We start from the raw sequence: 24,886 nt of genomic DNA, 5'->3' as shown, positions 1-24,886 counted from the left end.
AAGCCATTCAAGAAGGGTAAGAGGCTTCAAAAGCCTCCTCAAAGAGAACAGCAAGTAAAAGTTCTACTAAATGTATAGGCTAAGATTTTTGAGACCAGCTCTATGTAGTACCTCCACAGGGCCCGATTTTCAACAAGAGATTAATCAGGAGAATCTGAAAAGCAATCCTCTTTTAAAAGCATCTTCAATTGATCCCTCAAAAATCACAAGACATTCAGAAATCTGGGACTCCTGTGCTACAGTATCTTGCATCAAACAGCAGACCCCTCTGGCAATGAGCAGCTTTTAAAGAGAAACACTTGCTAAATGCTGCTTGGGACTGACTGCACCCACTGTAAATGAAAATCCATAGCTGTGTCACAGGTTTATTCATTCCTATGAGGGTCTTCAGAGAAAGCCAAATAGCTCTTTTAAAAAGACTGACAAAGTTACTCATTAAAAGAAATTTTTCTCCTCTAAAGTTAAGTTGGAGCCAAAGCAAGCAGACAGCAGCTTGTCTTCCTACCTCGTGGCTTGATTGTCCTGCTCCTCTTCCTCACACTTATCTTGATCAGGGAGCTGGAAAGACACCCATAGTTGAACCAGTGATTTCAACACGAGTCCCACTCACTTCTCTTTTTAGTATTGATGGGGCTGCTCAGGAGGCTGGGTCAAATGACTGTGCAAAACCAGGCTGTGCTTGCTGCAGTTTAGCAAGTCATAAGATAAAAAAAAGAGCCAAAGGAGGCTGTAGCATAATAACGGAAGGCAGTTTCATAATGTCCCTAGAATAAGCATCTTCTTCCAAGAGCCTCTTGGAGGCAACGCTGCTGCTCTGTGCGCTGGTCCACCCATCACTTGATGAATGTGCGCCTCTTCAGCACCACACTGAACAAATGCTTGCTGCTGAACAAGTACTTACCTAGAATGGGATGCATATCCACACCCTTCCTCATTCTTCCTAGTTTTGCAAATATGATGTTTCTAAGCCCAGGCAAGGAGAACACAAGTGAGATGGGTTACAGGACAGCCTTTCATCCTGGCAGATCTTCCAAGAGGTTCAGCTACTTCGCAGCTGAAAAGCAGCGACTTGTGAGGTGCAGAATGATAGTCTGCAAGGACACAGTATATTGTGCAAGGGTGGGGAAATTTTGGTCAGGTCCTTAAGGCAAACCCCTACATTTATGAGAAATGCCAGGGGATCTTTACCCACCCACACAAGGCCACGAGCAACTCTGCTCATCAGATGTCCTCTTAGGGGAAGATGCTGCATCTGTACTCCTACCAAAAGCCACAGGACACCGTGCGTCATCTGGAAATCAAATGTTTCCAAGTAAAAAAAGATAAATAAAAGAACTCAATGACCTTGGTGTTGAACTACAGAGAAATGGCAATCCTGGAGATGTGAAGAATGGGTTTTTTGACTGAATTATAAACCCTAGAAATTTGTATTTTGTACTCTTCCCACTAACAGTTACTTGGTTGAGAAAGGTACTTAGCCATGTTAGTCTGAAATCAGGCGGAAGGTAAGGCACAGTAGTGTCTTATAGACTAACTCGTTCAGAGGCACGAGCTTTTATAGGCTATGACTGAAGTAACCTACAAAGCTCATGCCTCTCTGAACAAGTTAGTCTATAAGGTGCCACTTGCCCTGCAGTTACTTGGTAGTTACACTGATACTACTGTAGATCATGAAGTATCTGGTAATGCACTGGATAGTTGCACATTAGAGCACTGGTACCAATTCCAAGCCCGGCTTAAACATTCCTAGGAGATATTGGTATAACCTGTTTAGCACTGCACTGCAGATCAGATACCAAAAAAAACAAGCTCTTTCAGCCTGCTCTGCATTATCAGGTTCCACATGTTCTAGCGGCAGGGAAGGTGTTAACCCTTTCCATGCTGAGAGGTATTGCAACCCGTGGAAAACTGGTGCCGAGCTGGGTCCGATACAGCAACGATTCGAATTAAATGGAGAAGCAAGTGGCTTCTGACTCTGATCTTGCCAGGCTTTTCCTCCTTCACATGACAAATTCCACAGTGAGTATGCTGGGTCATGTATTTCTGCTCCTTTTCAGTCAAATGGGCCTTTTATTCTATTTGCAGTTCTCAAAAATCAATGTTTTCTCCATTAATTCCAGCTGCCCCACACAGTGATATTCTCTCCCTCTGCATTTTCCAAATACAAATCCACAAAGCCAAGCAATTTTCCAAATAAGATTAATTCAACATTAGTTGCCTTTACTTGGTTACCTTTTCATATTTGCATCAATATCACCCCTGATAGGAGAGCTGAGGGAAACACCCCTCCTTTCACTGCAGTTGTATAGGCAAGAAGAGCCTCAGGGTACATAAGCTATTTCCGCAATGATTTTGCTATGCGTCAGCTCTCATCTCTAGGGTGTACGTGCACGTCTGCATCCGTATGAAGCCAGGTAAGATTATTTTGGAAAAAAGCTGGCAAGTGTGAGCTTGTAGCTGGGATTCACACTCAGCATTGTGCCAGGGCAACTGGGTTTTTTACATATTGATTAGTAATCAATGTATTTATGTATTAGTAATGTCAACTGCATAACGCTGGAGCACACGTGCAAGATTACTGAACAGTTTGAACATTAAGAACCTCTCCCAAGTGATCAATATTTATCACCTCTCCCACACACTCAAGCAGAAGCCTCAGAAAAGAAATAGGCCTCCTGCCAGGCTTCAAGGAGGGAGATTCCTGTACTGAGATTGCCACACCAAGTACCTCGGCAGTCAAGATACCGTATGTAGCTTCAGCTCTTCTGTACCACAGAGTAAGTGGCAGGACCCAGGCACCAAGGGCCACCTGTGAAGACCCACAGAAGAGAGTTTAAAGAGGTACCTTGAACAGAGCAAAGGGAAATTGTAGGGGTGTAGGACTTACTAGATCAGATCAGCTCATCGACTCTGCCAGCTGAGGAAGGACTTGTATATAGTACTCCATCAGTCCCTCCTGCTGCCACTTCTGTGAAAATATCCTATTGCCTAAGTTGCCTATTGCCCAATGCCGCACATGGAGCTGGAGTGGGGTGGAGTCCTGCTCCCCCTCCCTCCTTCCTTAACAATGAGATCAGCATAGGTACTGGCCGTCCCTGGATACGAGGGTGACAGCTGTCCAGGAAATAGGGAAGTCACTGGTGATTCTGCAGATGACTGAGGAAGCCTAGTGATCAGTTTACACCCCAAATACAAGACTGTGTTATCCCCACTGGCTGGCACAACTACGCGTTAATGTTCTTACAGTTTTCCACTCCTTTTTCAAAACCAGGAGGGTTTAGACAAGGATGATGCTGCCTTGTGCAGATGCTGGACTAGATGAGATCCTTTCCAGCTCTATTTTTCTATTCTATCCAGTTTTCATTAGCTAGCCAACATCCTGACGTCCCTCTGCAAAGTGATAGTATTAGAGCAATCAGAACACTGAAATATCAGCTTCCGATTTAACCTCAACATCAATCTGATGTAAACATGGCCAATTCACTGGGAGAATGCAAGGGTAAGCAACGCCCCATATGACTGGAAGCAGCTTCATATTTTATATAGCCCCTGCCCCAAAGTTTAAAATACTCTCTTCCTGCAAGCATGGCTCTAGGCATTTCAAACCAGTGGGCAGCATACCAGACTTGCTTCATGGATTTAGTGCAAGTCTTACACCTGGGAACTAGATCTTAATCACTGCCAATTTCAACAAGCTGAAGCCCATTTCCACATGCTCAAATATTTATTCAAGAGTAGGCAACACAGCTCAGCCTCCAGGCACTTCTCAGGGGACTCAATACATGTATCTGACCCAAACCAACTAAACCCACTTACCTGGGAGGACCAAAAGGAACTCATTCCCTATTCCCAAAGATGCTCCCCACAGCGCTGCATGTGAAATATTTTGGACAAGCAAGGTTCTTTGGGTAGATGTGATATCTTTTATTAGACCAACTGTGTAGTTGGAAAAAAGTTCTTTGCAAGCTTTCAGGCACAAGCACCTTTCTTCAGGCATTGGGAGACTGCTGCTGTTCTGAGATCTCCAAGGTAGAAAAGAAGCAGTCTGTGAAAAAGTAAATAGGTGGAAGTTAGGAAGAAAATGGGTAGAGAAGGAGGGGAGGGGAAGAAGTTGGGGAAATGTGTAAATGTTAAGTTCAGGCTACATTTATGGCTACCACCAACAATCCTGCAAATATTTTGGACTGAACTGCGGGGGCCGGGGGGGAGGGGGATGTGTAAATGGTAATTCAGGCTACACTTACGGGTACAACCAACAACCCTGCAAATATTTTGGACTGAACTTTGCCCCCTGCACACTGGTGTTTCCAGATGCATTTGTTAAGGGAGCTTGCTGCACAGGCCATCCTTCCCTTTAGCTCACATTACCTCATTCACTGCACAGTAGAGATGCAATCCATTTCTTATTTGATTAGCTACTGATTATAGAAAGGCAAACAGTAGCCCTGCAGCAGATGGAAAAAAACAGTCCTGCCCACAGGACAGGGCAGCTGGCTAGCCAGGCTTGTTCCACTGTGATCCCAGAAATGCCATGACATGACTCAGCTGCTTCAGCTGGAAGGGAATTCAGGCAACCTGATTTGTTTTCATTCTTTCTACAGGTTCTGCCAAGCAGGATGACAACAGCACTTTTGTTAAGGTCCCAGCAAGGCAGTTTGAAACTCTTAGGGCCGATCACACCCATTGTGTCTGTTGCTGGTGTTCCACTTTCTGAACAGTGGCTACGACAAAAAGTTACCTTTCCAAATTAACTGCCTCTTCCAGGTCCCACGGCCAAACATTTAACCTGCACTAGTCAAACAGCAAGTCAGCAAAAGTACTGCCAGTTAGTCCCCCAGTCTTGATAACTGGAAGAAAGTTCATCTGAGTTGCTCATCCATACTCAGGGAATAGATTTAATAGCAATACCACAGATTAGATCAGGTTTTCCCATGTACAAAGGTGGAAATCCAGCAGCAGAGTTGTACAAACCTGTTGGTCAGAAAGCTAATAAATAGTACCCAGAATTCTTACAGTAGCTGCAGGTTTCATCAGATCTCAAAGCATTACAAAGACACTTTACTCTCCCTAATATGGGTAGGAAAATCAAGGCAGGAAGGCTCAATGACTTGCCCCACTTCAAACAGAGGAGCAGTGGCAGAGCCAAATGAAGCACGCAGAACCCCAGCCGTGCTCCCCCACCAGTCCTGTGCTCTCAGCACTTACTAACACCCACACTTACTGAATGTAGTAAACTCCTAAGATTTGTAGGGCTGTTGTGAAATCTTGTGCTTGGGTCAATAACCACATACAGATATCAGACCATTCAAACAATCCAACCTAGTGGCAAGATGGTACACGTCATATGATAGAACTCGTAATCGATTAAGCATTCCACAAGCTAAAACTAGATCTGCAGGAACAGCAAACATACCTAATTTTCTGCTTCCTTACTCTGCTCCCACTTCCAAGGTGGAAGGCAGGGTTTCCACAGTCTATATCCCTGGACTGCATTCTTAACAACAATACTTACCTCTTATCTAGAGCATCTCATCCATATTGGGGTGGACGGATTGGACAATTGCCCCATCCGAAACATCAAAGCAAGTTCCAAAGGGAAGTGAAAGGATTGTCCCCATTTTACAAGTATGGTAATGGAGGTACCAAGGTGAAATATCTATTATGTCACATAGCAGCAAGGGCAGAATCACGTACAGATTCCCAATACCCAACTCAGACCTCTTCAGTAGCACACAGGACTGGACATTGCCTTGTTTTACCACTCAAAATGGCAAGCTCAACATATACTTGTTGATTTGGACTCCTCTTGGTTCTAATGAGAGGGAAGAGAGGGATGGATTTCTCACCAAATCAGCTGTCATTTTAAATGCCATGTCTAAAGCCATGTGCTTCAGCTTTCTGACACGTTCTCTCCTACACCTGACATGCTGGAGAGAGGAAGTTCTGTTTCTATGCAAATTTCTCATTTGAATCCAGTAGATCAAACTGTGTCCCCACTTAAATCCTGCACAGCTCCACGGACCCAAATTCCTTCCAAGCCTCGACCATCCTGCAGCTTTTTTTCTGCCCTCTTCATCAATAGCTTTCCTGACACTTGCTTCCCTCCTCTCCCATCCGTTTAAAAACACTGCAAAAAGCAGCCTAGCTATGACCATGATGTCACCCAACAGCCTTCTCTAGCCCCGTATTGCTTCTGCTTCTGACATGCTTATCTCAGAATTTCCGTGCTATACTGGATTTTGATTCTTATGCACAATTTTTAGAGGTATTTGGGGGTACTCACACGGAGCAGAGTGGGAGAGAGACTCCTTCTGAGCACATCTAGGTAGCAGAAAAGCCTCTGCCCAGATGTTTCTTCTCTAGGGTTAATCCAACAGTAGAAGGGCTGTGAGTTTGCAGGGACTACATGCACCAGAGCTGCAAGGAAAGTGTCTCTGGACATTTGTGTCAGGTATAAAACTAGGGCAACATGTAATTACAGGAAGGCATGGAAAAAAGATTGCTACAGTATGGAACACTTTCCCTGAGCCAGTGCAGGAACCCCCTGAGGTTTACTGGAGTCATGGGAAGATTATGTTCCAAGAAACTTCGAACTGCTAAAAATTATTCCTGGATTTGACTTGTACAGTAAGATTTAGTAGGAGCTCAGTGAACCGTAACATTTACTTGTCTGTTTTCCCCTCATAGCCTTACCTTGCTAGAAAAACTAGAAGAGATAAGCCTGCTTTAAATTAAACAACACAGATGGGTAGGTTGCTAGGGCTGGGTGTGCTGTTTGGAAGATGGTGATATCAGTGGATTGGTTGATTGTGAATGTGTTGTCAAGGCAGCTTGTTACAGCTCAAAGAAGAAAGAGAAGCAAGGCCAAGATTATTTGCCTGCTTCTGGATACATTCTGAAGGCCTTCAGCTCCCACTCATTTTCATGGGAAATGGAAATAATCAACTATAAGTTTATATAGTCTTCAAGTCAGAACTGATTGTATAGTTCTGCACCCTGGAAAATGAAGGGTAAATGTGATTCCTAGAGTTTAGGGATTCTTACAAGTCTGATGGTAGTAGGCATGATGACTATGTTCATACTTTACCTTTCCATCTAAAAATTGCAGTGTGTTTTGCAAAATAGGAATGAAGTTGGCCTAGGAAAGGTAGCAGGGAAAATGTTCACGAGCAAAGGAGCCTAAATCTCGCTGACTTTCCATGCGTCTTGCGTGCTTTGGGCAATATAGCCATTTTACGAACAAGGAAGCTGAAGTCAAGAGAGATTAAGTGAGTCACTCATGTCACGTAACAAATATGATGGACCCAAGAATAAGATGCAATCGTCCTGACTCCTAGCTCTGGACTTTTTCCTGCCCCAGGCATGGGACAGGATAATCATGACCCCAATCATATTTCCATGAACACAACAGTAGAGGCAAAAACAGACAGAGGTTCAAGCTGATTTATCTTTACTTCACAGTCTCAGCAAACAAATCTGCATTCAAAAGTTATTTCACATTAATATATTAATTGAACATTTTCAAAATAAATATTTTTTTCTTCAAAATAACCATTTCTTTACATCACTGCAATTCCAAAAACAATTCTAGAAAAGTCAGTGCGCAGAGAGCAGCAATATCATCAATCAACTAGAGATCAAACTAAAAAAAACAGGAGGTGAGCCTTTTTTTTCCACCCAGATTGCATGCAATGAGTTTCAGCAAGCTTCCCTAACACATGATCTTTCTGCACACTTACCGGGAAGGACTATGCCCCCCCTGTACCTTCCCACTTGAATAACTGTAAACCTGATTTATCCAAAAGTCTCTTTAAAATGCAAGTTTTCACGCAGCTGATTATCGATCAGTCCCGCAGAAGTCACAAGTGCCACAGTGACTGTTACCAAAAAATCAACAAGATGACATAATGGAACAAGCAAGCTTGCACCTCTCTCAGATCCCAGACGCCCACGTGAATGAGCAAGATTAGCGTTACTGATAAAGTACATATTTGGTCTGGGACCACTAACAAACGGTGCTAACCGTTACACAAGAAAATGAACAAGTCAAACAGACAGCAATTTCAGACATACTTTCAGGTCTCACGTTCTGCTAGAGTAGATTTTCCGCAGCTATTTATCCACCCGTACCTCTCAACTAAACAATTTAATCGCAGCCGTAAGACGGTTCACTGGCCACAAAGTGCAGCTTATATTACTGGAAAGGGGAAAAAATAAATAAGATGTATTAATGTTTAGAAAAAGGAATGTTCAGGATTTAGTGATTTAAGACCCATGTGTCCATCTAGAAGGAAAAAAGACAATGGAACACTCTGGTATCCTGTTATGCTACAAACCAATCTAATAAGAGGGCAGTATGTTGCTGCAAAAGGAGAAGCTTGTCTGCAAGAAGACAGGACACTTAAGTGAACTTTGTGGGGCTACAGAATGCTTCAGGTGCCCATGACGACAGAAATTTCCTAAGTACTCAAGAAAAAATTCAACAAGTGTCAATTTCCTTCCATTTCCCAGCCTCTTTCTGGAACCTCCCCATGTGATAATGGGTCAGATGAAAGCTAAGTGAGATACTCTAAAGTTCAGATTTGTCCAGGAAAGGCAAATAGTTTTCTTTCTGGATGATGGATCTGTTATTAAATGTCAGTTTGGAACAATCACTTAGTTCAAATAAAAGTAATTTCAAATATCAAAAGAAAAAGTGATGCAAGCGAAACTAATCACAGACAAAAACCAAACCTCCAATTCTAGTATCACTGAGCACAGGAAGGGCAGGACTGTTACACCAGGGATGAACAAATCCTCAAGGCTAAAAGTAATCCATAACATTTTAAATTTCTTTCCTTACTATGCACGTTATCTACCATTGAAGTTAATGGAAGTTATGTGTCTCAAAGGAAGGCTCTATTCCTTAAAGCTGTGCAACCCACCCCAAAATTCAGCCAAAGTGGGAAACAAGGAAGCAATGGATTGTGGAGAAGTTCCTTTTCAGCTTATTGGTTTTTCTTGTCTTCTGGTGGGAAATAGGGAGGTGGTGGTGGTTGATCCTAAAAGAGAAGGCGGGAAATGTAACAATCATGGCTAACATCAATGAATTCATACAAATCCTGCTTCTGCCAAAAGGAAGAGCTATCAACACAATCAATATTGCTGCCTTTAAACCTGTACTTCCCATACGTGATTGTTGTCCAGGTTACAAATATTAAAGCTGGTTTCCGATTAAATTTACCCCAAGAGATTAATTCCTTATAGAATCAAAGAATCATAGAAAATTAGGGTTGGAAGGGACCTCAGGAGGTCATCCAGTCCAACCCCTTGATCAAAGCAGGATCATTCTCTACTAGATCATCCCAGCCAGGGTGTCATCGAGCCTGGCCTTAAAAATCTCCAAGGATGGAGATTCCACCACCTCTCTAGGTAACCCGTTCCAGTGCTTCACCACCCTCCTAGTAGGAAAGTTTTTCCTAATATCCAACCTCAACTTCCCTTGCTGCAATTTGAGACCATTGCTCCTTATTCTGTCATCTGCCACCCCTGAGAACAGTCTAATTCTACCCTCTCTGGAACTGCCTTTCAGGGAACTGAAGGCTGCTATCAAATCTCCTCTCAGTCTTCTCTTCTGCAGACTAAATAAGCCCAGTTTCCTCAGCCTCTCCATATAAGTCATGTGCTCCGGCCTCTTAACTATTTTTGTTGTCCACTGGACTCTCTTCAACTTGTTCACATCCTTTCTGTAGTGGGGGGCCCAAAACTGGACACAATATTCCAGATGCCAAATAGAGGGGAGCAATTACTTCCCTCAGTCTGCGGGTGCTGGTAACGCTCCTACTAATGCAGCCCAGTATTCTGTTAGCCTTCTTGGAAACAAGGGCACACAGTTAACTCACATCCAGTTTATTGTCTACTCTAACCTCCAGGTCCTTTTCTGCAGAGCTGCTGCTTAGCCAGTTGGTCCCAAGCCTGTAATGCTGCAAATAACTTCACAACGACTCTTGATTTCTCTTAAACGTGCAACATTCTCACCCTCACAGAACAGCATGCAGTTGTTTATTACACATAGGACAATGTGTGAAACTTACCGTGGGCATGTAGACATTGTGAGGGTTGACTGGACTGTAATAAGCACTGGCAGCAGCTTCTGCAGCCTTTGCTTCAGCTGTTGTAAACAAACAGATCAAAGAGTTAAGTGAGGCTGGAGGGAGTCTTCTTTTATAACCAAATACACCCTGCCGTGTTTTCTCCCTCAAGTACTAGAACAGCTTCTGTTTCTGTGCAGAGGGGCAATGATAACAAAAATGTTTCTGGATAGTGCAATCCCTCCCAAAGGATAAATGTCACCATATTACAGCCCAATTAAACAAAGTAGATTAAGAGCTCTTGAAGGACTCTGCACTGAAAAAGCCATGCTATCCTGGTATATGAGCTTAGAGGTGCTACCTGGGATGATTTCGCAACCAAGGAATAAATGCCACCAGTTGCTTCCGAAGAGCACTGGAACACAGGCACCACTCACAGGAAGTGGCCAAAGACACACTTTTAAATAGAAAAACAAAAGTTTAGAGAAGCTGTGGGCACTTGCTCCTTGGAAGAAATTAATCCTCAAGGGCAGCCTGTTGCTTTTTATGATGCTGAAATCTTGGATTCACTTGACAGTCCTTAGCAGATCAGTGGCAGATTGAGATTCAAGAGATGTGCTAGATCCCGACTCCTAGCATACTGCTTTGACAAAATCCAGTAGGCAGCAGATTCTCATGCAACAGCTTCTAAAAAAGTGTTCCACAGGATTCTGATTAACTGTACTTAACTTGAAAATAGGAGTGAGAATTTCATGCCTGCCTCACACTCATTTTTCTTCTATATCTTGCACTCAGTATGATTTATTAAAGGAAATGTCAGCAGGTCAGATTCAAAGAGCATATCCATTATGCCCATGCTAACTAAACTTAGCTTTCACGTTGATTTTTCTCCTTGTATGACAACCATCTCTCTAGGAAAACAAAGCTGCATTCTTTTCTACTTCATATCTCATAAACAGAATTGATTCAACCATACAATTTGTTGTTTCTATCCAAGCTGCATTGATCTCAGATTGGCTTTCAAATTAAGTTGAATTTGTACGGCTGGCAGTTATGGAAAAAACCTCACAATGTTTAACTTGGGAGCAGGTTGGCTATAGAAATCACCATAAATAAATCTGAAACCCTCAACAATGCCAATTTTATTGTTGCTTCTCAGAGGAGACACCCACTCAAAAAATTTTTGCTCCTACTCATTGCTTCCAATATACTTTTCCTCGATCACATCACTGTCTAACAGAATGTATATCTACCTTCACCTGGGAATATTATTACTATTAGAAAGAGGTTCCACTTTAACTCCATGGACACATTTCTTACCTGCGGGAGTGGAAGGAAGGTCTGGACCACCGACTGGAGGTTCCATGGGCCCAGGATACGGAGGTGGTGGAGGCTGCATATAACCCATGGCTCCATCCATCATGGGAGGACCAGGATAAAATTCTGCTAAAAAACAGAATGAAGAATCAAAATACTCTAAGAGGGAGTCTCTTCGCTTCACTCGTAATATAGAGCCAAAACAAGTCACGGTATGATTAAATAAGCACCTAAGTGACATGAGGCGCTGAACCAAATTGGAGAACAATCCAGGTGGGTTAGAATACAGGGAGAATATGGCGAAGGGGATTTAACTGTAGGAGTCTATTACAGACCTCCTAACCAGGAGGAAGAGCTTGACCATAAGTTCACTTGGGAACTGGCAGAGGCTGCATGCTCTCAGTGCATGGTCATCATAGGCAACTTCAACCACCCTGACATCTCACGGGAAGAGCATTCAGCTAAATATGATTGATCACAAAGCTTCCTCACTTGCATTGACAAGCTCTATTTGACTCAAGAAGTCTATGGGCTGACAGAAGGTAAGGTGCTGCTGGATCTGGTACTGGCCAAAGGGGATGATCTAGTCAGCAACCTGAGGATCAAAGGGAAGCTTAGTGACAGTGATCACAAGTTGATCGCTTTCTCTATTCATCGCCTAGCTGGCAAATTAGTCAGCAATGCAGAAAACCTTGACTTCAGGAAAGCTGACTTTCACAAGCTCAGGAGGTTGGTTGTTGAGGCCCTGAGAGACCACGATCTGACAGGGAAGGGAGTCCACAATGAGTGGTCGCTCCTTAAGGACATGATCCTGAAAGCACAAGGGAAGTCCATTCCAGTCTGTAGGAAAGGTAGCAAAAGGGCTGGGAGACACCCTTGGCTCAACAGGGAACTCATGTACCTCTTGAATCTGAAAAGATAAGCTTATAAAGGGATGGAAGTCAGGAACTACCACTAAGGAGGATTATGCAACACTGGCCCACACCTGTAGAAAGCGGACCAGAAAAGCCTAGGCTGAAACTGAACTCAAGCTGGCTACAGGAATCAAGGACAATAAAAAGTCCTTCAAATACGTGGGAAGTCGAAAAAAAAATCAAGGGCAACATAAGACCCTTGCTAAACTAAATGGGGCAGCTGACATCTGACACCCAGGACAAAGCTAATCTCTCCTCAACAATTACTTTGTGTCAGTTTTCCACCAGCCCAAGGGGATCAACCCGCCTGACAGGACACGGGACTACCAGGGCAAGGGCCATCATATGCCTATAACTGGCAAAGATCTTGCAACGGAACAGCCTGAGAAGCTGCGCATCCACAAGTCAGCTGGCCCAGATGGAATGCACCCAAGAGTGCTAAAAGAGTTGGCTGATATCATAGCACGAGCAATGGTGAGGATATTTGAGAACTCGTGGCACTCAGGAGAGGTTCCTGAAGGTTGGAAGAGGGCCAATGTGGTGCCTATCTTCAAGAAAGGAAGGAAGATCCAGGGAACTACAGGCCTCAATCCCTGGAAAGATCTTGGAAAAAATCATCAAAGAAACCACCAACAACAGACTAACGGAAGGCAACGCTCTGAGAGATAGCCCACATGGCTTTGTTACACATAGGTCTTGCCTGACCAACCTCATTTTCTTTTATGACCAAGTGACACATCACCTGAACAAAGCAGAAGAGGTTGGTGTCATACATTTAGAGTTCAAAAGCCTTTAACTTGGTTTCCCATGATGTCCCCGTGGTAAAACTGGGGAACTGTGGCCTTGACAAACTTACAGTCTGATGGCTTGGGAACCAGCTCTGTGGTTGGACCCAGACAGTGACAGTTGATGGAATCGAGTCAACATGTCGCATGGTAACCAGTGGTGTCCACCAGGGCTCAGTAGTCGGACCAATACTCTTTAATATATTCATAAATGGTCTGGATTTGGGTGTCAGAAGCGGACTGGCTAAGTTCGCAGATGACGCCAAATTATGGGTAAGTGTGGTCATGCTAGATGATAGGCTAGCAATTCAGGCTGACCTGGACAGGCTCACAAGGTGGATGGATTCAACATGGAGAAATGCAAGGTGCTCCACCTCAGGAGAAAAACCCGTATCACACTCATAGGCTTGGCAGTGCTACACTCACTAGCACCACAACCAAATAGACTTGGGGGTCATGATTGACCACAACGTGAACATGCGATGCTGCAGCCAGCAAAGCAAATAAAACTCTGGCTTGCATCTCCCAATGTATCTCAAGCAAGACCCAAAAAATCATCCTCCCACTGTACTCGGCCTTGATAAGGCTGCAGCTGGAGAACTGCATCCAATTCTGGGCTCCACACTTTAGAAAGGATGTAGAAAGGCTTGAGAGAGTCAAGAAGACAGCCATGCACATGATTACAAGTCAAGAGAAGAGGCCTTATAAGGAGAGGCTGAGAGGCATGGGACTCTTCAGCCTAGAGAAGTGAAGGCTTAGGAGCGACTTGGTGGCAGCCTGTAAGTATATAAGGGGTGTGCATCAAGAACTGGGAGAATGTCTGCTCACCAGGGCACCCCAAGGGAAGACAAGGTCCAACTGCTGCAAACTGCTGGAAGACTACTTTAGACTGGACATAAGGAAAAACTCCTTTACCATCCAAGTCTCCAGAGTCCGGGATAGACTCCCCTCAGAAGTGGTACAATCACTTACTCTGGATACCTTTAAGATACTCTTGGATGCTTATCTTGCTGGGGTGATCTGACCCCCCACTGACTTCCTGCCCCTTGGGCAAGGGGCTGGACCCGATGATCTCGCAAGGTCACTTCCAGCCCTAATGTCTATGAAAACTGAGATAGTATCTTGAAACAAGCATCCCTTGTCTCTCTTCCCTCAGATGTTTTTAAAGCTTATAGACTTAAATTTGCAGACTCACCTGGAGGTGGTGGTGGATAGGGGTAACCTGCCAGAGGGGGAGGGAAAGTCCCATTGGCTGCAGGTGGTGCAAAGGCATAGGCTCCATTGGGCATATAGGAATAACCATATGCTCCATTAGGAACTTCACCCCTGGAAGCTATAAAGAGAAAACCCAAGTCAATTCAGCCAGGTCTACAAGAGTGCATCAAGGACAAGACAGCCAGAGGCTCTTCACAACAGGAAGTAAAACTCAGAGACTAGTGGTGGAGGCCAAGTATCACTGTAGCTGCCAGTATGAGGCCAACTGTACAACCAGGTCCAAAAACAGACTAGGACAAATGTATGGAGGACAGGTCCATTAATAGCAATTAAATGAAAGAGTCAAGGGGGTATCCTCTGACATCCCTAAATCGATGATGGCTGATGCCAGATAGAGTATGATGCGACAGATTAGATTAGACATGCCCTATATACATGCTTTTCCTCTAAATCATCTTATACTGCCACTGTCAGAGACAGGCTCCTGGGCCAGATGGACCATTAATCTGACCCAGTATGGCACTTCTTACATTCTTTTAAAGTAAAGCAAGTGAATTCCCAGAACTGGCTCAAATTAAAAATACATTTTAACCCACTGGGCTACATTTTATTCTAAGAGGACAAACACATCAACAGAAAGCCATTATCCCTCTACCCTGTTGTACAACCAGCTGATTTAGCTTTCTTTTTCTTTGTTAAAGACTTCAGTACCTTGAGCTGCAACCTGCAGCATCCGTTGTCCAAATTCAATAGCACCCCCCGCTGAAAAGGTCATTTTGAACGTCACAGATCCTTCCCAGCCACCTGCAGAGGAAGAGAGGATTCAGAAGGAAGAAGAAAATCCTTTTCAATGTGTTTTTAGACTTCTATGGCAAATACTGTGGTGTATCTAAAGATCCCTCCTAGATTGTACTTTGCAAGACTTATATCTTAGAGGCCTATGGAAAAGCGGTAAAAGTGCTGTAATTATGTCTTGGCTGAAGTCATGTTGGCCTGCTGGTACGTTTCAAATTAAGAGATGCCTCAAATGTTGAAGCATCAATGAGGGAGAGACAAGGAAAGTTTCTAAAAAGCTCCAGTTCGTTTGTCATACCTGCCACCCTGTAGACCAAGTTATCAGGCACATTAGATTTGCTCCATCTTCGTAAAGGCTTAGTGCACAGGACAGGGAATTTGTTAATGCAGGCTGGTAAAAAGCCTTCACAGCTATACTCAAGAGTCAGCTGTAATTTAAATTTGGAAATTCAAATACCCAATAAAACAAAGAGCATAAATGGCACGAGTTCTCATATGAGCAACATTAATCCACTACAAAGTTCAAGGAAGATGGCCTAGGTTAGTTTAATAAAAATCAGTGACATCTCACTTTCAGACTGAACAGGAAAGCTAGAACAGCCAAGAGTCCTAACAATGCATCACAGCAGTGTCAGTGTCAAGCCAGACGAAGCTACAAAGATTAAACATCACGAACAAAACCAGACACACATGTTAAATAATGACGCAGACCTCTTCTAGGGAAGATGCACACAGAATGAAGGAAATCCATTTGCTTTTCATATGGTTTCTACTTTACTTTCACTGTATGTGCTTCCTCACAGCCTAATTTGTCCTATTTGATTCCACACAGAAGCTGTGATACTGACTCCAGGATAATAAACTATAGTATCATAAGCACTGGATCATGATTTCAGTGCAGAGGTAAACAGGAGAAATTGAGCTGAGGATGAGAAAATTTATTAAGTGACAACGTTAGTAACAAGGAAGCAACACCAAAAATCCTGAGCAAGTAAAATCCTTGTTGTACAAGTCTTTTTCCTCTTCACTCCATATTTGACCCAGTACGGAATCTCCTTTTAAATGAGCTTCTCTTGTTTCAAAACAGTCCAGTCTCTTTCAACCCTGACACAAAATAATTTATTCCCTTTTCTTTAAAACTAACATGATTTAAAATTGCTTTTATGGCTAATATTTCATGGCAACAACATGACTTTCCCTCAACTTGATTGATTATGCATGACTATTTTCTGTATGTAATCATATCTGAAAGGGAACAGACTCAGAAAAGAAATGGATGCATTCAGCATAAAGAGATCTGGAAAGGGATCGAATAGGTTGTTATCTCAACTGGCCATAGCTAATTGATGTCCTTAGAATGGTGTTGGCATGGGTTTCTCTCATCCAGAAGCCACTTTAGGATGTTTAATCAATGAGATCAGGCAGCTGATTGAATTTAATGTTCTGAATAGAGGGTAGGAATGAGATCAGATGCTTTACCAAACCACTTCATTGTAAGCAGGGGAGGGGTGAAACTTTTTTAGCTATTATTTTCAAAGAAAGCAGCATGGTTTTACAGTTCTGTATAACAAATTTTTGAGTGTCACTCAGTTTGGATCAAACCCAATACTCACTTCCTTGTGAACCTGATACGCTTCACATCTTAAACTCTACTATGAATCCATATAATACATACCTCCTGTTTCTGCTTTCACTGTACCCTTAATGTAATTTGCTCCAAAGACAGGCTGCTTAATCTCACAATCCTTCATTAAATAAAAGGGCATCATGAAGGACTGCATGGGGTCCTTTCCCTTTGACACAAAGATAACCTGCAAGGCAAAGGAGCAAGTCTGTGACAAGGCAGCTTTAGAATGGTTAGGAAACACAGAGCCAAGCTGCTGTCAGAGGATGGAGTTCAACATGCTGAAACTGCTTCCCACGTTGTAGCTTCTAATCAGTTCTGCAAGTCACGAGACCTGCAGCGACAGGGGTAAACAGACACTATCAGGCAAACACTGCAAAGGACCTTCTAGAAACAGACCCTGAAAAGGATTACTGGGCTGCTCCCTGCTCTCCCCATAGCATGCCTTTATAGTTTAACTGATGCTTTAAGCAACTAACTGCACGTCTAATTCAATTCCTAAGACTATCTGGCAGGCTACTGGCCATGTTGTTCTGATTATAAATGTCATAGTTTCACAGTTGTCTGGGGATAGAAGGACCTTACAGATCATCAAGTCCAGCCACCCCTGCAAGGCAGTATTGGGCAGGAAAGACTGCTGGCATCAGATGACCCCAGCAAGGTGGGCATCAAGATGCTTTTGGAAGATCACCAGGGTGGGTGACTGTACCACCTCTGGGGAAGAGTCTTTTCCAAACCCTCAGCACTTGGCTTGTAAAGAAGTTTTTTCTTATATCTGGTCTGAAGCAATCTTCAGTCAGCTTGTGCCCATTATTTCTAGTCCTTCCATGGGGGACCTTGGTGAACAGATGCTCCCCCAGGCCCTGATGTATGCCTCTGATATATTTATAGGCTGACACCAAGTCCCCTCCGAGTCTTCTCTTCTCCAAACTGAAAAGTCCCAAGTCTTTCATTGATCCAGCACACAGGGTGACTCCATATTTTCAGGTTCAACTTTAGGAAAAACAGTTTGTTCCCTGAACTATAAATCAATAACTATATTTGAAGATACTGAACTGCTATGGCCCTTACAAAACCCCACAGGAGAAGCAAGTAACCAAGGAAAGCAGCCAGGGGGCTATATACACTAAAAAGACAAGAATAAAAAAACTGTACTAAAACTTGACTTCATATTTTTGTTGCAAAATACAGTATGTACAAAAATCAAGATTGGACAGGGCTTAATTATAGGCCAACCCCACATATAAGTAGGGCATGATTTTTTATGGTTTGCCTGGAGGAAACAAAAGGCAGACTTCATTAGAATGATTCACTAGTTGCTTCTAGAAACTAGTACATTTTCTCACCTTGGCAAATCAGACAAAATTTACAATGCATTTGTTATGCTCCTGAGTCAAAGGATCATCCTAACTTTGAGGGCCACTAAGTGAACCACATTTTCCAGAATCAGTAAAGTTTCTATGAAACTTTCATTATAAAGACTTCAACTTAACTACGCAAAATTACTTGGCTACTTACTCGATATGGAGTCAAGAAGACACTTCCTTTCTTGGTCCCTTTGAAGGCATCCAGCATAGATTCTATATCACTGAAAGCAATTTCTATGTGGTCATAGGTCATCAAAATGCTAGAGATAAGCCAAGAAAAGAAGAGGCCCATTATTAGGACTCAATTTGTAAGAGTAGGCTGTATGTGATTTAGGGACCTATGGGAAATGAGTCAATAACCTCAATCTAGGGTTAAGTAGAGGACCTCTGTTCTCACAAGAGATAAAATTGCAACTGGTTTCTTTTTAGGCAGTCTCTGACTTCATCATTGTAGTGCTCTTGTATTCTATTTATCATTTTGACTCAGAAAGTGGCATATTTAAGTAAGTGCTACTCATACAGTTCTATTAATATGAAGGTGCCTTACACAGGTACAAGAGTAGGCTGCAGTGATTTAACTAGGTTTGCATGGAAACCACATTCCAACTGAAACCATTGAATCAGTACAGAACCTATATGGGGCGCTGGCCTCAGTGGTGATAAGCCATGAAGGATTGTTGCCCTGACGCAGGGAATCATCATGTCAGAGTTCATGGTGGAGAGGTGTTCTGCAGTTATCTGGAACATAAGTTTTCCACAGCACTGAAAGCCCACCTCTTTAGCAGGCCTGCCACAAATTAACCCTGAATCCCAAGTACCACTCGGAGTCTCTTCCCTGCCAGATCCTTCTGCCCCTCGCCCTGTGCTCCCAGTCTGATCTGCTGCTCTGCTTTCTGCTTCCCACACTGTATTCCCAGTCTGATTTCCTGCTTCACTTTCTGCTCCCCGCCCTGTACTCCCAGTCGGATCTGCTGCTCTGCTTCCTGCCCAAGCTCCCCATCTGATCTGCTGCTTTGCTTTTTGCTCCCTGCCCTTTTCTGCCACTGTCCTGCCTCCCCCATCCCTGCTCTGCTGTGTGTCACGTGCAGACGTTGCCTGTGCCCCAGGCTGGCCATCCATGTTCATCCACCTTCTACAGAGGGAGAACTTCCGTCTCCAGGGATAAAGATCAGCACCCGTTTTTCTAGGGACAGACCTCGCCAACAGGTCATTTCTTAAATAGGCAGAAGAAAAGTGGAAGTCCCTGCAGGGGGGCAGCAAAGAGGATGCAGCGGGACTGTTCTCAGCTGTGGCAGATGACAGAACAAGGAGCAACAGTCCCCAATCGCAACAAAGGACTTTTTGGTTGGATGTTAGGAAAAACTCTCCCATGAGGAGAGCAGTAAAGTGCTGGGTCAGGCTACCCTGGGAGGTGGTGGAAGCTCCATCCCTGAAGGTTTTTAATCCCCGGCTGGACAAAGCCTCGACTGGGATTGGACTGTTGGAGCTGGTCATGCTCTGAGCTAGATCAGGATTTCTCAACCCATGGGGCGCAAGAATCTATAAAAGGGTCACTAACAAACCAGAAAAACAGGTTCAACCTTTAAAAGAGGGAACCATGGGTTGCCCCTGCAAGCGGGCGCAGCTCTATGCTGCAAGGGGCGGCTCGGGGGAGCGGGAGGAGGGCGATCAGGCCGGGGCTGCCACGCATGTGGCAGCGTGCACAAAACCAGCCGTGGCAGGTGCCAGAGCAAGGCGCAATGGGCTCGCGCTGCAGCCAGGAAGACTGAGGACGCGCGCTCAGGGGGCCGCAGGGCCGGGGCGGTAAGGGTTAAACCCCCAGGGAGGGGGCGGGGCGCTCCTGGCCCGCGAGGAGCGCCCCGCCCACATGACCCGAGCCCCGCCCCCTAGGTAACGGCCGCTGGGGACGGGGGGCAGGTCGCCCTCGACTGGGACAGGGGGGGCGTTCACCTCTCGCTGTTGTTGATGATGACGCCGCCACCCTCCGAGTGGTTCTTGTTGAGCGCCATAGCTGCCCGCCTCGCGCTCCGCCTCAGGAGGGAAGGGTCCACTGAGCCTGCGCGGCGCGGCGTGATCACGTGAGCCGGCGCGGCCCTGGGGCATGCTGGGAGATGCAGGCGCCGGAGCTGCCTCCAAGGGGCGGGGCCTGCTGTTCCCGCCAGAAGGCGGGCGCTGTCCCGGGCCCTGGGCCGCTGTGGGCTCAGTTTCCCCCTGCTTTGGGATGCACCCTACCCTGACCCGGACCCAACAGGGTGGGAAGCAGATGGGAAGTGAGGGGCGTAGGACTGGCCAGGACCAACAAGATGCACCATAAGAGAGTAGGTCAATAGAGTGCAGGCCCTGCTCAAGACAGGACCATCCCTAACTAAACCAGCCAAGCCACCTGTAGGTCCAACCCATCCTCAAAAATGTCCAGGGATGGAGATGCTGCGACTTCTCTAGGCAGCCTGTTGCAATGCTTGACCACCCTCTCAGTCAGGAAGTTCCTCCTCATCTTCCCCCCTACGTTTCCCCTGCTGCAGCTTGCGGCCGTTGCTCCTAGTCCCTGTCCCCTGTAGCCAGAGACAAGCCCAAAGGTGGATCTAGAATTTAGAAAAGTGAGTGAACATAGTGAGGTGCATCATCTCCTAAAACAACACACATTTTTCTCCAGTTAAAAAAGCTAGAAGCTTTACTAACCTGCTAGGGGCCTAGGCTTGTGCTATTCTGCTTAAGATTGAAACAAAACCAAGTATAACTTCATTGGGCTGAATTAAAAAACAATCTGCGGGACTGAAATAGGAGTCTCATGACCAGGAGTAGCAAACAGACCGCAGAAATACAGAAGAAAGGCAAGCTCGATGGGTGGAACATCAAGACCGTTAAAAAGAAGAGCGGGTCATGACCAGCAGCAAAATGAAGGCATCAGGTAGATTATGATGAGCCATGATGAAATCAAGTGACTCCCTCAGCATTGCCTGACTAGAAATGCTGCTGCCACTGCCAGGCTATTAGTTTTAAACTTGAATGGAGCAGGAATCAAAGAGGGTACAAGTGCACACCCCCCCCCCATCCATCCCTGGAAAAGCCCATCTCCATGAGAGTGGGAGAACCTCACCCCCACTTAAAGTTAGGCCATAAGCATGACCTTGTTTTGACCCATTTCATGGTTTTTCCCATGACAAATGCAACACCGGTGTGTAGCCAAGTAGCCTAAACCAATGCTTGACCATCCTAGCCAGGATGTTCCTCCTCTTCTCCAACCTACATTTCCCCTACTGCAGTTTGAAGCCATTGCTCTTAGTCCTGTGCCTCACAGATGTGAAGTAGGAATTAACAGTGTCTAAATCAGCGCTTCCCAAACTTCTCAGCATGACCCCATTTATGGCCCCATTTCCTCAATGTGGCCCCCCACCCGCGACCCCATCTGCTGATGTTGTTACCCCATTTGGGGTTGTAACCCATAGTTTGGGAATTGCTGGTCTAAACCATTCTGACCCGCTGTGGAAATTCTTTGTGCCAGGAGAATTGTCGGGTGTTTTTTTTTTTCCTGTAGTCAAAAAAGGAGTGGAAGTGAAAAGCTGGCATATTCCGAGTCTAAAAAAGGTGGAGAACTGCTGGCCTCCTTAGGGAGACTTGGATTGGATGTGATTTGCAGGGCTTGTTCTGTTTTCTGTTCGTCTCCCAGGCCACAACTGAGAGCAGTGGAAGGACAGATGCAATTGTATGAGCCAAATTTATTTTTAAATGTCACTTTCCACATTTGTGAGAAGAAAGGATTTTTTGTAGGTGTTTTCTTTTATTGGACCAACTGTATGGCTGGGATAAAGTTAGACAAGCTTTTGAATGCAAGGCATTCTTCATCAGGTCTCGGGAGAAAAGCAAGCAGGATTGTTAAGAACCGTTAGCAGAGCTGTGAAGTTGGAGGGTGCAGGGAGACACTTCCAGGGAGGGGTGGTGATAGACAAATAGCAGATTTCTACATTTCTTTCTGAGCTTCTGCACCAGTGAACCTTGAGGAAGTGAAGTGCAAACCATTTTTTTGAACAAGATGTCCCCCACACTGTGAATTCTCCACTGGATTTCATTCGGAACAATTTTTGGCTCTTAAAATATCATTAAAAAGAGAACTCTTACTGAGCTGTAACTACAGTTCAGGTTCCACCACCCTTTTCTAAACCCTTTGATTTGTATTTTCTGTACTGTAACTGTGGGGATAATCCAGTTTTGTTCTCATCGTTCCTGGGGGAAATCTTGAGTGTGTTTAGAACTACTATTTACCTTCTGATTGTATTGGATCCTGACCATATATAAAAAAAGTACTTGAAGTCACGTGAAGTACCCTTTGAATTGAATTGGGAAGAAATGTTTCATTTAAACATAGCATTCTTCCATGGTTCCTGTCTTAAAATGATTTGTGTTGTTGCTGGGGGGCTGGTGGAACAGCTGCATTTGATGGATGGGTGTTTAGATTTGTAAAGTGCTTTGATATTACATGAATTGCAAGTTATTTTTGAAACAATGTAATTTTGTTGTGGTTTACACCTCATCTATTTTTTGTTCTGAAGAAATTTCCTGGCTGGCACAGAAGCAGCTAAAAACCGCTCATTTAACCTGGATATGATCCCAGGAAAAGACCTTACAAGCGAGAGCTGTTTATATATCACATTGCAATGCTACTACTGATTTTGGTACAATTGGTCAGGTCTACCAAGAAGCCAAAGGCTGACATGAAATGGAGGCAAAACTATTTTTTATTCATAGTGGGTGGCCAAGACAGAACTGAGAAGCTAGAATGAGACAGTTGAAATAGCAGTTGTTTGCACTGTGGATAAATGGAATTTGGTCCCATCTGCTGCAAGTGTGTTTGCTGATAATCCTCATCAGTTTTTATTTAAACAAATAAAATATGTGATTCAACATCTGGTCCTTGTTTAATGGCAAGTATAGTAAACTCAGCACAAAAAGAAACGTTACTAACAGTTCTGGTCTTGCAAGATTAGGCCTTATCTGTTCATTGTGTCTAACGAAGCTAAAGAAACTGGAAGAACAAGGCATCTTCTAAACCAGAGGTTCTCAACCTTTTTCTTCTTGAGACCCCCCCACCAGCATGCTATAAAATCTCCATGGCCCACCTGTGCCACAACTGCCCAGCTCCCCAGCCCTGCCCGCATGGCACCTAATGCAGCAAGTGGGGAGCCCCGGGGTCACATTCACCTGCACAGAGCCTCACCTGCCTGTCCACAGCACCGCCCGCATGATGGAGGCTGTGGGGCTGCGTAGGGCAACCCCCCTCTTTCCCCCCCTCATGACTTGCTTCAGCCCCACAAGGGCCAAGGCAGCTCCTCCTTGTGCCATGCTGGGCTGGGTCAACCCCCTGAAATCTGCTCCTGCCCCCCAGTTGAGAACCACTGTTGTAAACAGGATTCATTTTCTTTGCCTTTATGACAACCAAGGACAGGGTGGTGATGAAGGTGTTCGGACAGTCTGGTGATGAACACTGTATACTACCTAGGCAGTCAAGAGGTTTAAAAGGTGGGCTGTCTGATCATTTTTAAAAGGTGGACCATTTTTAAAAGGTGGACTGTCTGATAATTTGGATAAAAGTTTTGCCAAGGCTAATGGTAATAGAAATATTCTCCGGACAGTCTTCACTTTAGTTAAAACACAGTTTATTGAATTTAAGCTTTCTCCTGCAGGGCTTATAAAACTCCATGTCACTACAGCATCTCAACATCTGAAAACCAGAAAGTGCAGTCAACTAGTGCATTGTCATTGTCTGATTTATGTGAGCTTCAAAAACTAAGCTAGATAAATTGTGGAAAATCAGCCAAATTTAAAAATCAACTGCTATGCCATCATCTATACAGTTACCAGTGACAAAGAGCAAGTCTGTATGTCTAATATCCACATTTTGTAACCCATCAGCTTCCCCTTAAAAAAAAAGTTACCAAAGTTTATTCCACTCCAGATATCATTCACTGACTTTAAAAAAGTCTAGCTTCATTTGAAACCTCCTTTTGGAGGAATGCTGTTGAAGTGTTGCCCACTCATGATATTACTGAAAATTTAGTCACACATTAAAAAAACTCGTTCCTAGAATCATGTGATTACACAAAAATCTCATGTTAAAAAAAGTAAGATTCTAGCCCTGATGGATGCAGGGAAAGGCTTGAAAAGGCTCAAAAACCAGAAAGGCAAATAAAAAAGCATTGAGAATTGTTGTGAAATTTTCATGATTTTTTTTAAGTCAAATTTGTGATTTTTGGAGACCTGAATGGATGTGGGTAGTAGTATTACTATGTTCACTCACAATTCTTCTGTTGCTAATGCAAATAGATGGGGAAGATGGGCATTTTCCTTGACTCCATTAGATATACTTAGAAGACAAATCTCCTTTACCTTAGCCAGAAGTATTAAAGACTGAAAAATAAACACCGAGAAAAGGCAATCAAGCAATTCAGTCATTTTGATTCATAAGGAGAGCCAACCCATTCTGGTGTCTGTATATTGTTTAATGGCAGTTAACATTCTTTAATATCATTATATTATTCTGTTACAGTTTCCTCACACACTGGAAAACTCTATGCACAGTAATTGTATACTTGGAAAATCCTAAGTAAAGAAATGATCGCTATGTAAAGGCAAAAATAGCTCAAGAGAAATATGCTCAGAATTGCACAATGCTATTTATCTGAAGAGTCACTTGCTGCATTTGCCCTTTTTTGCTCAGAGAAAAGCAGAGCTTAGATCCAGGCGTGGTTCAATGCGAATTTCCAAATTATTCCAGTTTTACACCCAAAGCTTTTTTTTTTTTTTT

General features: G+C 44.1%; 2 protein-coding genes across 3 annotated transcripts in view; both read right to left on the bottom strand.

The window, feature by feature from the left end:
- UNC13D (unc-13 homolog D) overlaps positions 1-1,073 on the bottom strand; it is a 46,969-nt gene extending 45,896 nt beyond the window's left edge. The window contains exon 1 of the mRNA XM_019503320.1: positions 506-1,073. The gene's annotated coding sequence lies outside the window, so the exon portion shown is untranslated. The remainder of the gene's footprint in view (positions 1-505) is intronic.
- A 6,356-nt stretch (positions 1,074-7,429) lies between these two features.
- On the bottom strand, positions 7,430-20,146 carry WBP2 (WW domain binding protein 2). 2 transcript variants are annotated; one of them, XM_019503293.1, is made up of 8 exons: positions 20,038-20,146; positions 18,239-18,347; positions 16,772-16,907; positions 15,013-15,105; positions 14,282-14,419; positions 11,391-11,516; positions 10,074-10,150; positions 7,430-9,041 (listed from the first exon to the last, which is right to left on the bottom strand). In XM_019503293.1, the coding sequence occupies exons 1-8, from the start codon at positions 20,094-20,096 to the stop codon at positions 8,988-8,990; spliced, it is 792 nt and encodes a 263-aa protein (XP_019358838.1). In that variant the 5' UTR covers positions 20,097-20,146; the 3' UTR covers positions 7,430-8,987. The 2 variants fall into 2 exon arrangements, with proteins under 2 accessions (XP_019358838.1, XP_019358846.1); XM_019503301.1 differs by having other exon boundaries at positions 11,391-11,513.
- Between the last annotated feature and the right edge of the window lie 4,740 nt (positions 20,147-24,886).

This window comes from Gavialis gangeticus, unplaced genomic scaffold, assembly GCF_001723915.1.
Source record: "Gavialis gangeticus isolate Ggan-Ray unplaced genomic scaffold, GavGan_comp1, whole genome shotgun sequence".
NCBI classification, from domain to species: Eukaryota; Metazoa; Chordata; order Crocodylia; family Gavialidae; genus Gavialis; species Gavialis gangeticus.
This window is presented reverse-complemented; position numbering and strand designations above follow the sequence as displayed.

What these genes read in the sequence shown, in the direction of transcription:
- WBP2 (XM_019503293.1), bottom strand. Translation starts at nt 20,096, where the DNA reads ATGGCGCTCAACAAGAACCACTCGGAGGGTGGCGGCGTCATCATCAAC. An exon ending in ATCATCAACAACAGCGAGAG is followed by an intron (nt 18,348 to 20,037) that starts GTGAACGCCCCC and finishes GCTTATCTCTAG; the next exon opens with CATTTTGATGACCTATGACC. An exon ending in AGTGAAAGCAGAAACAGGAG is followed by an intron (nt 15,106 to 16,771) that starts GTATGTATTATA and finishes CTTCCTCTGCAG; the next exon opens with GTGGCTGGGAAGGATCTGTG.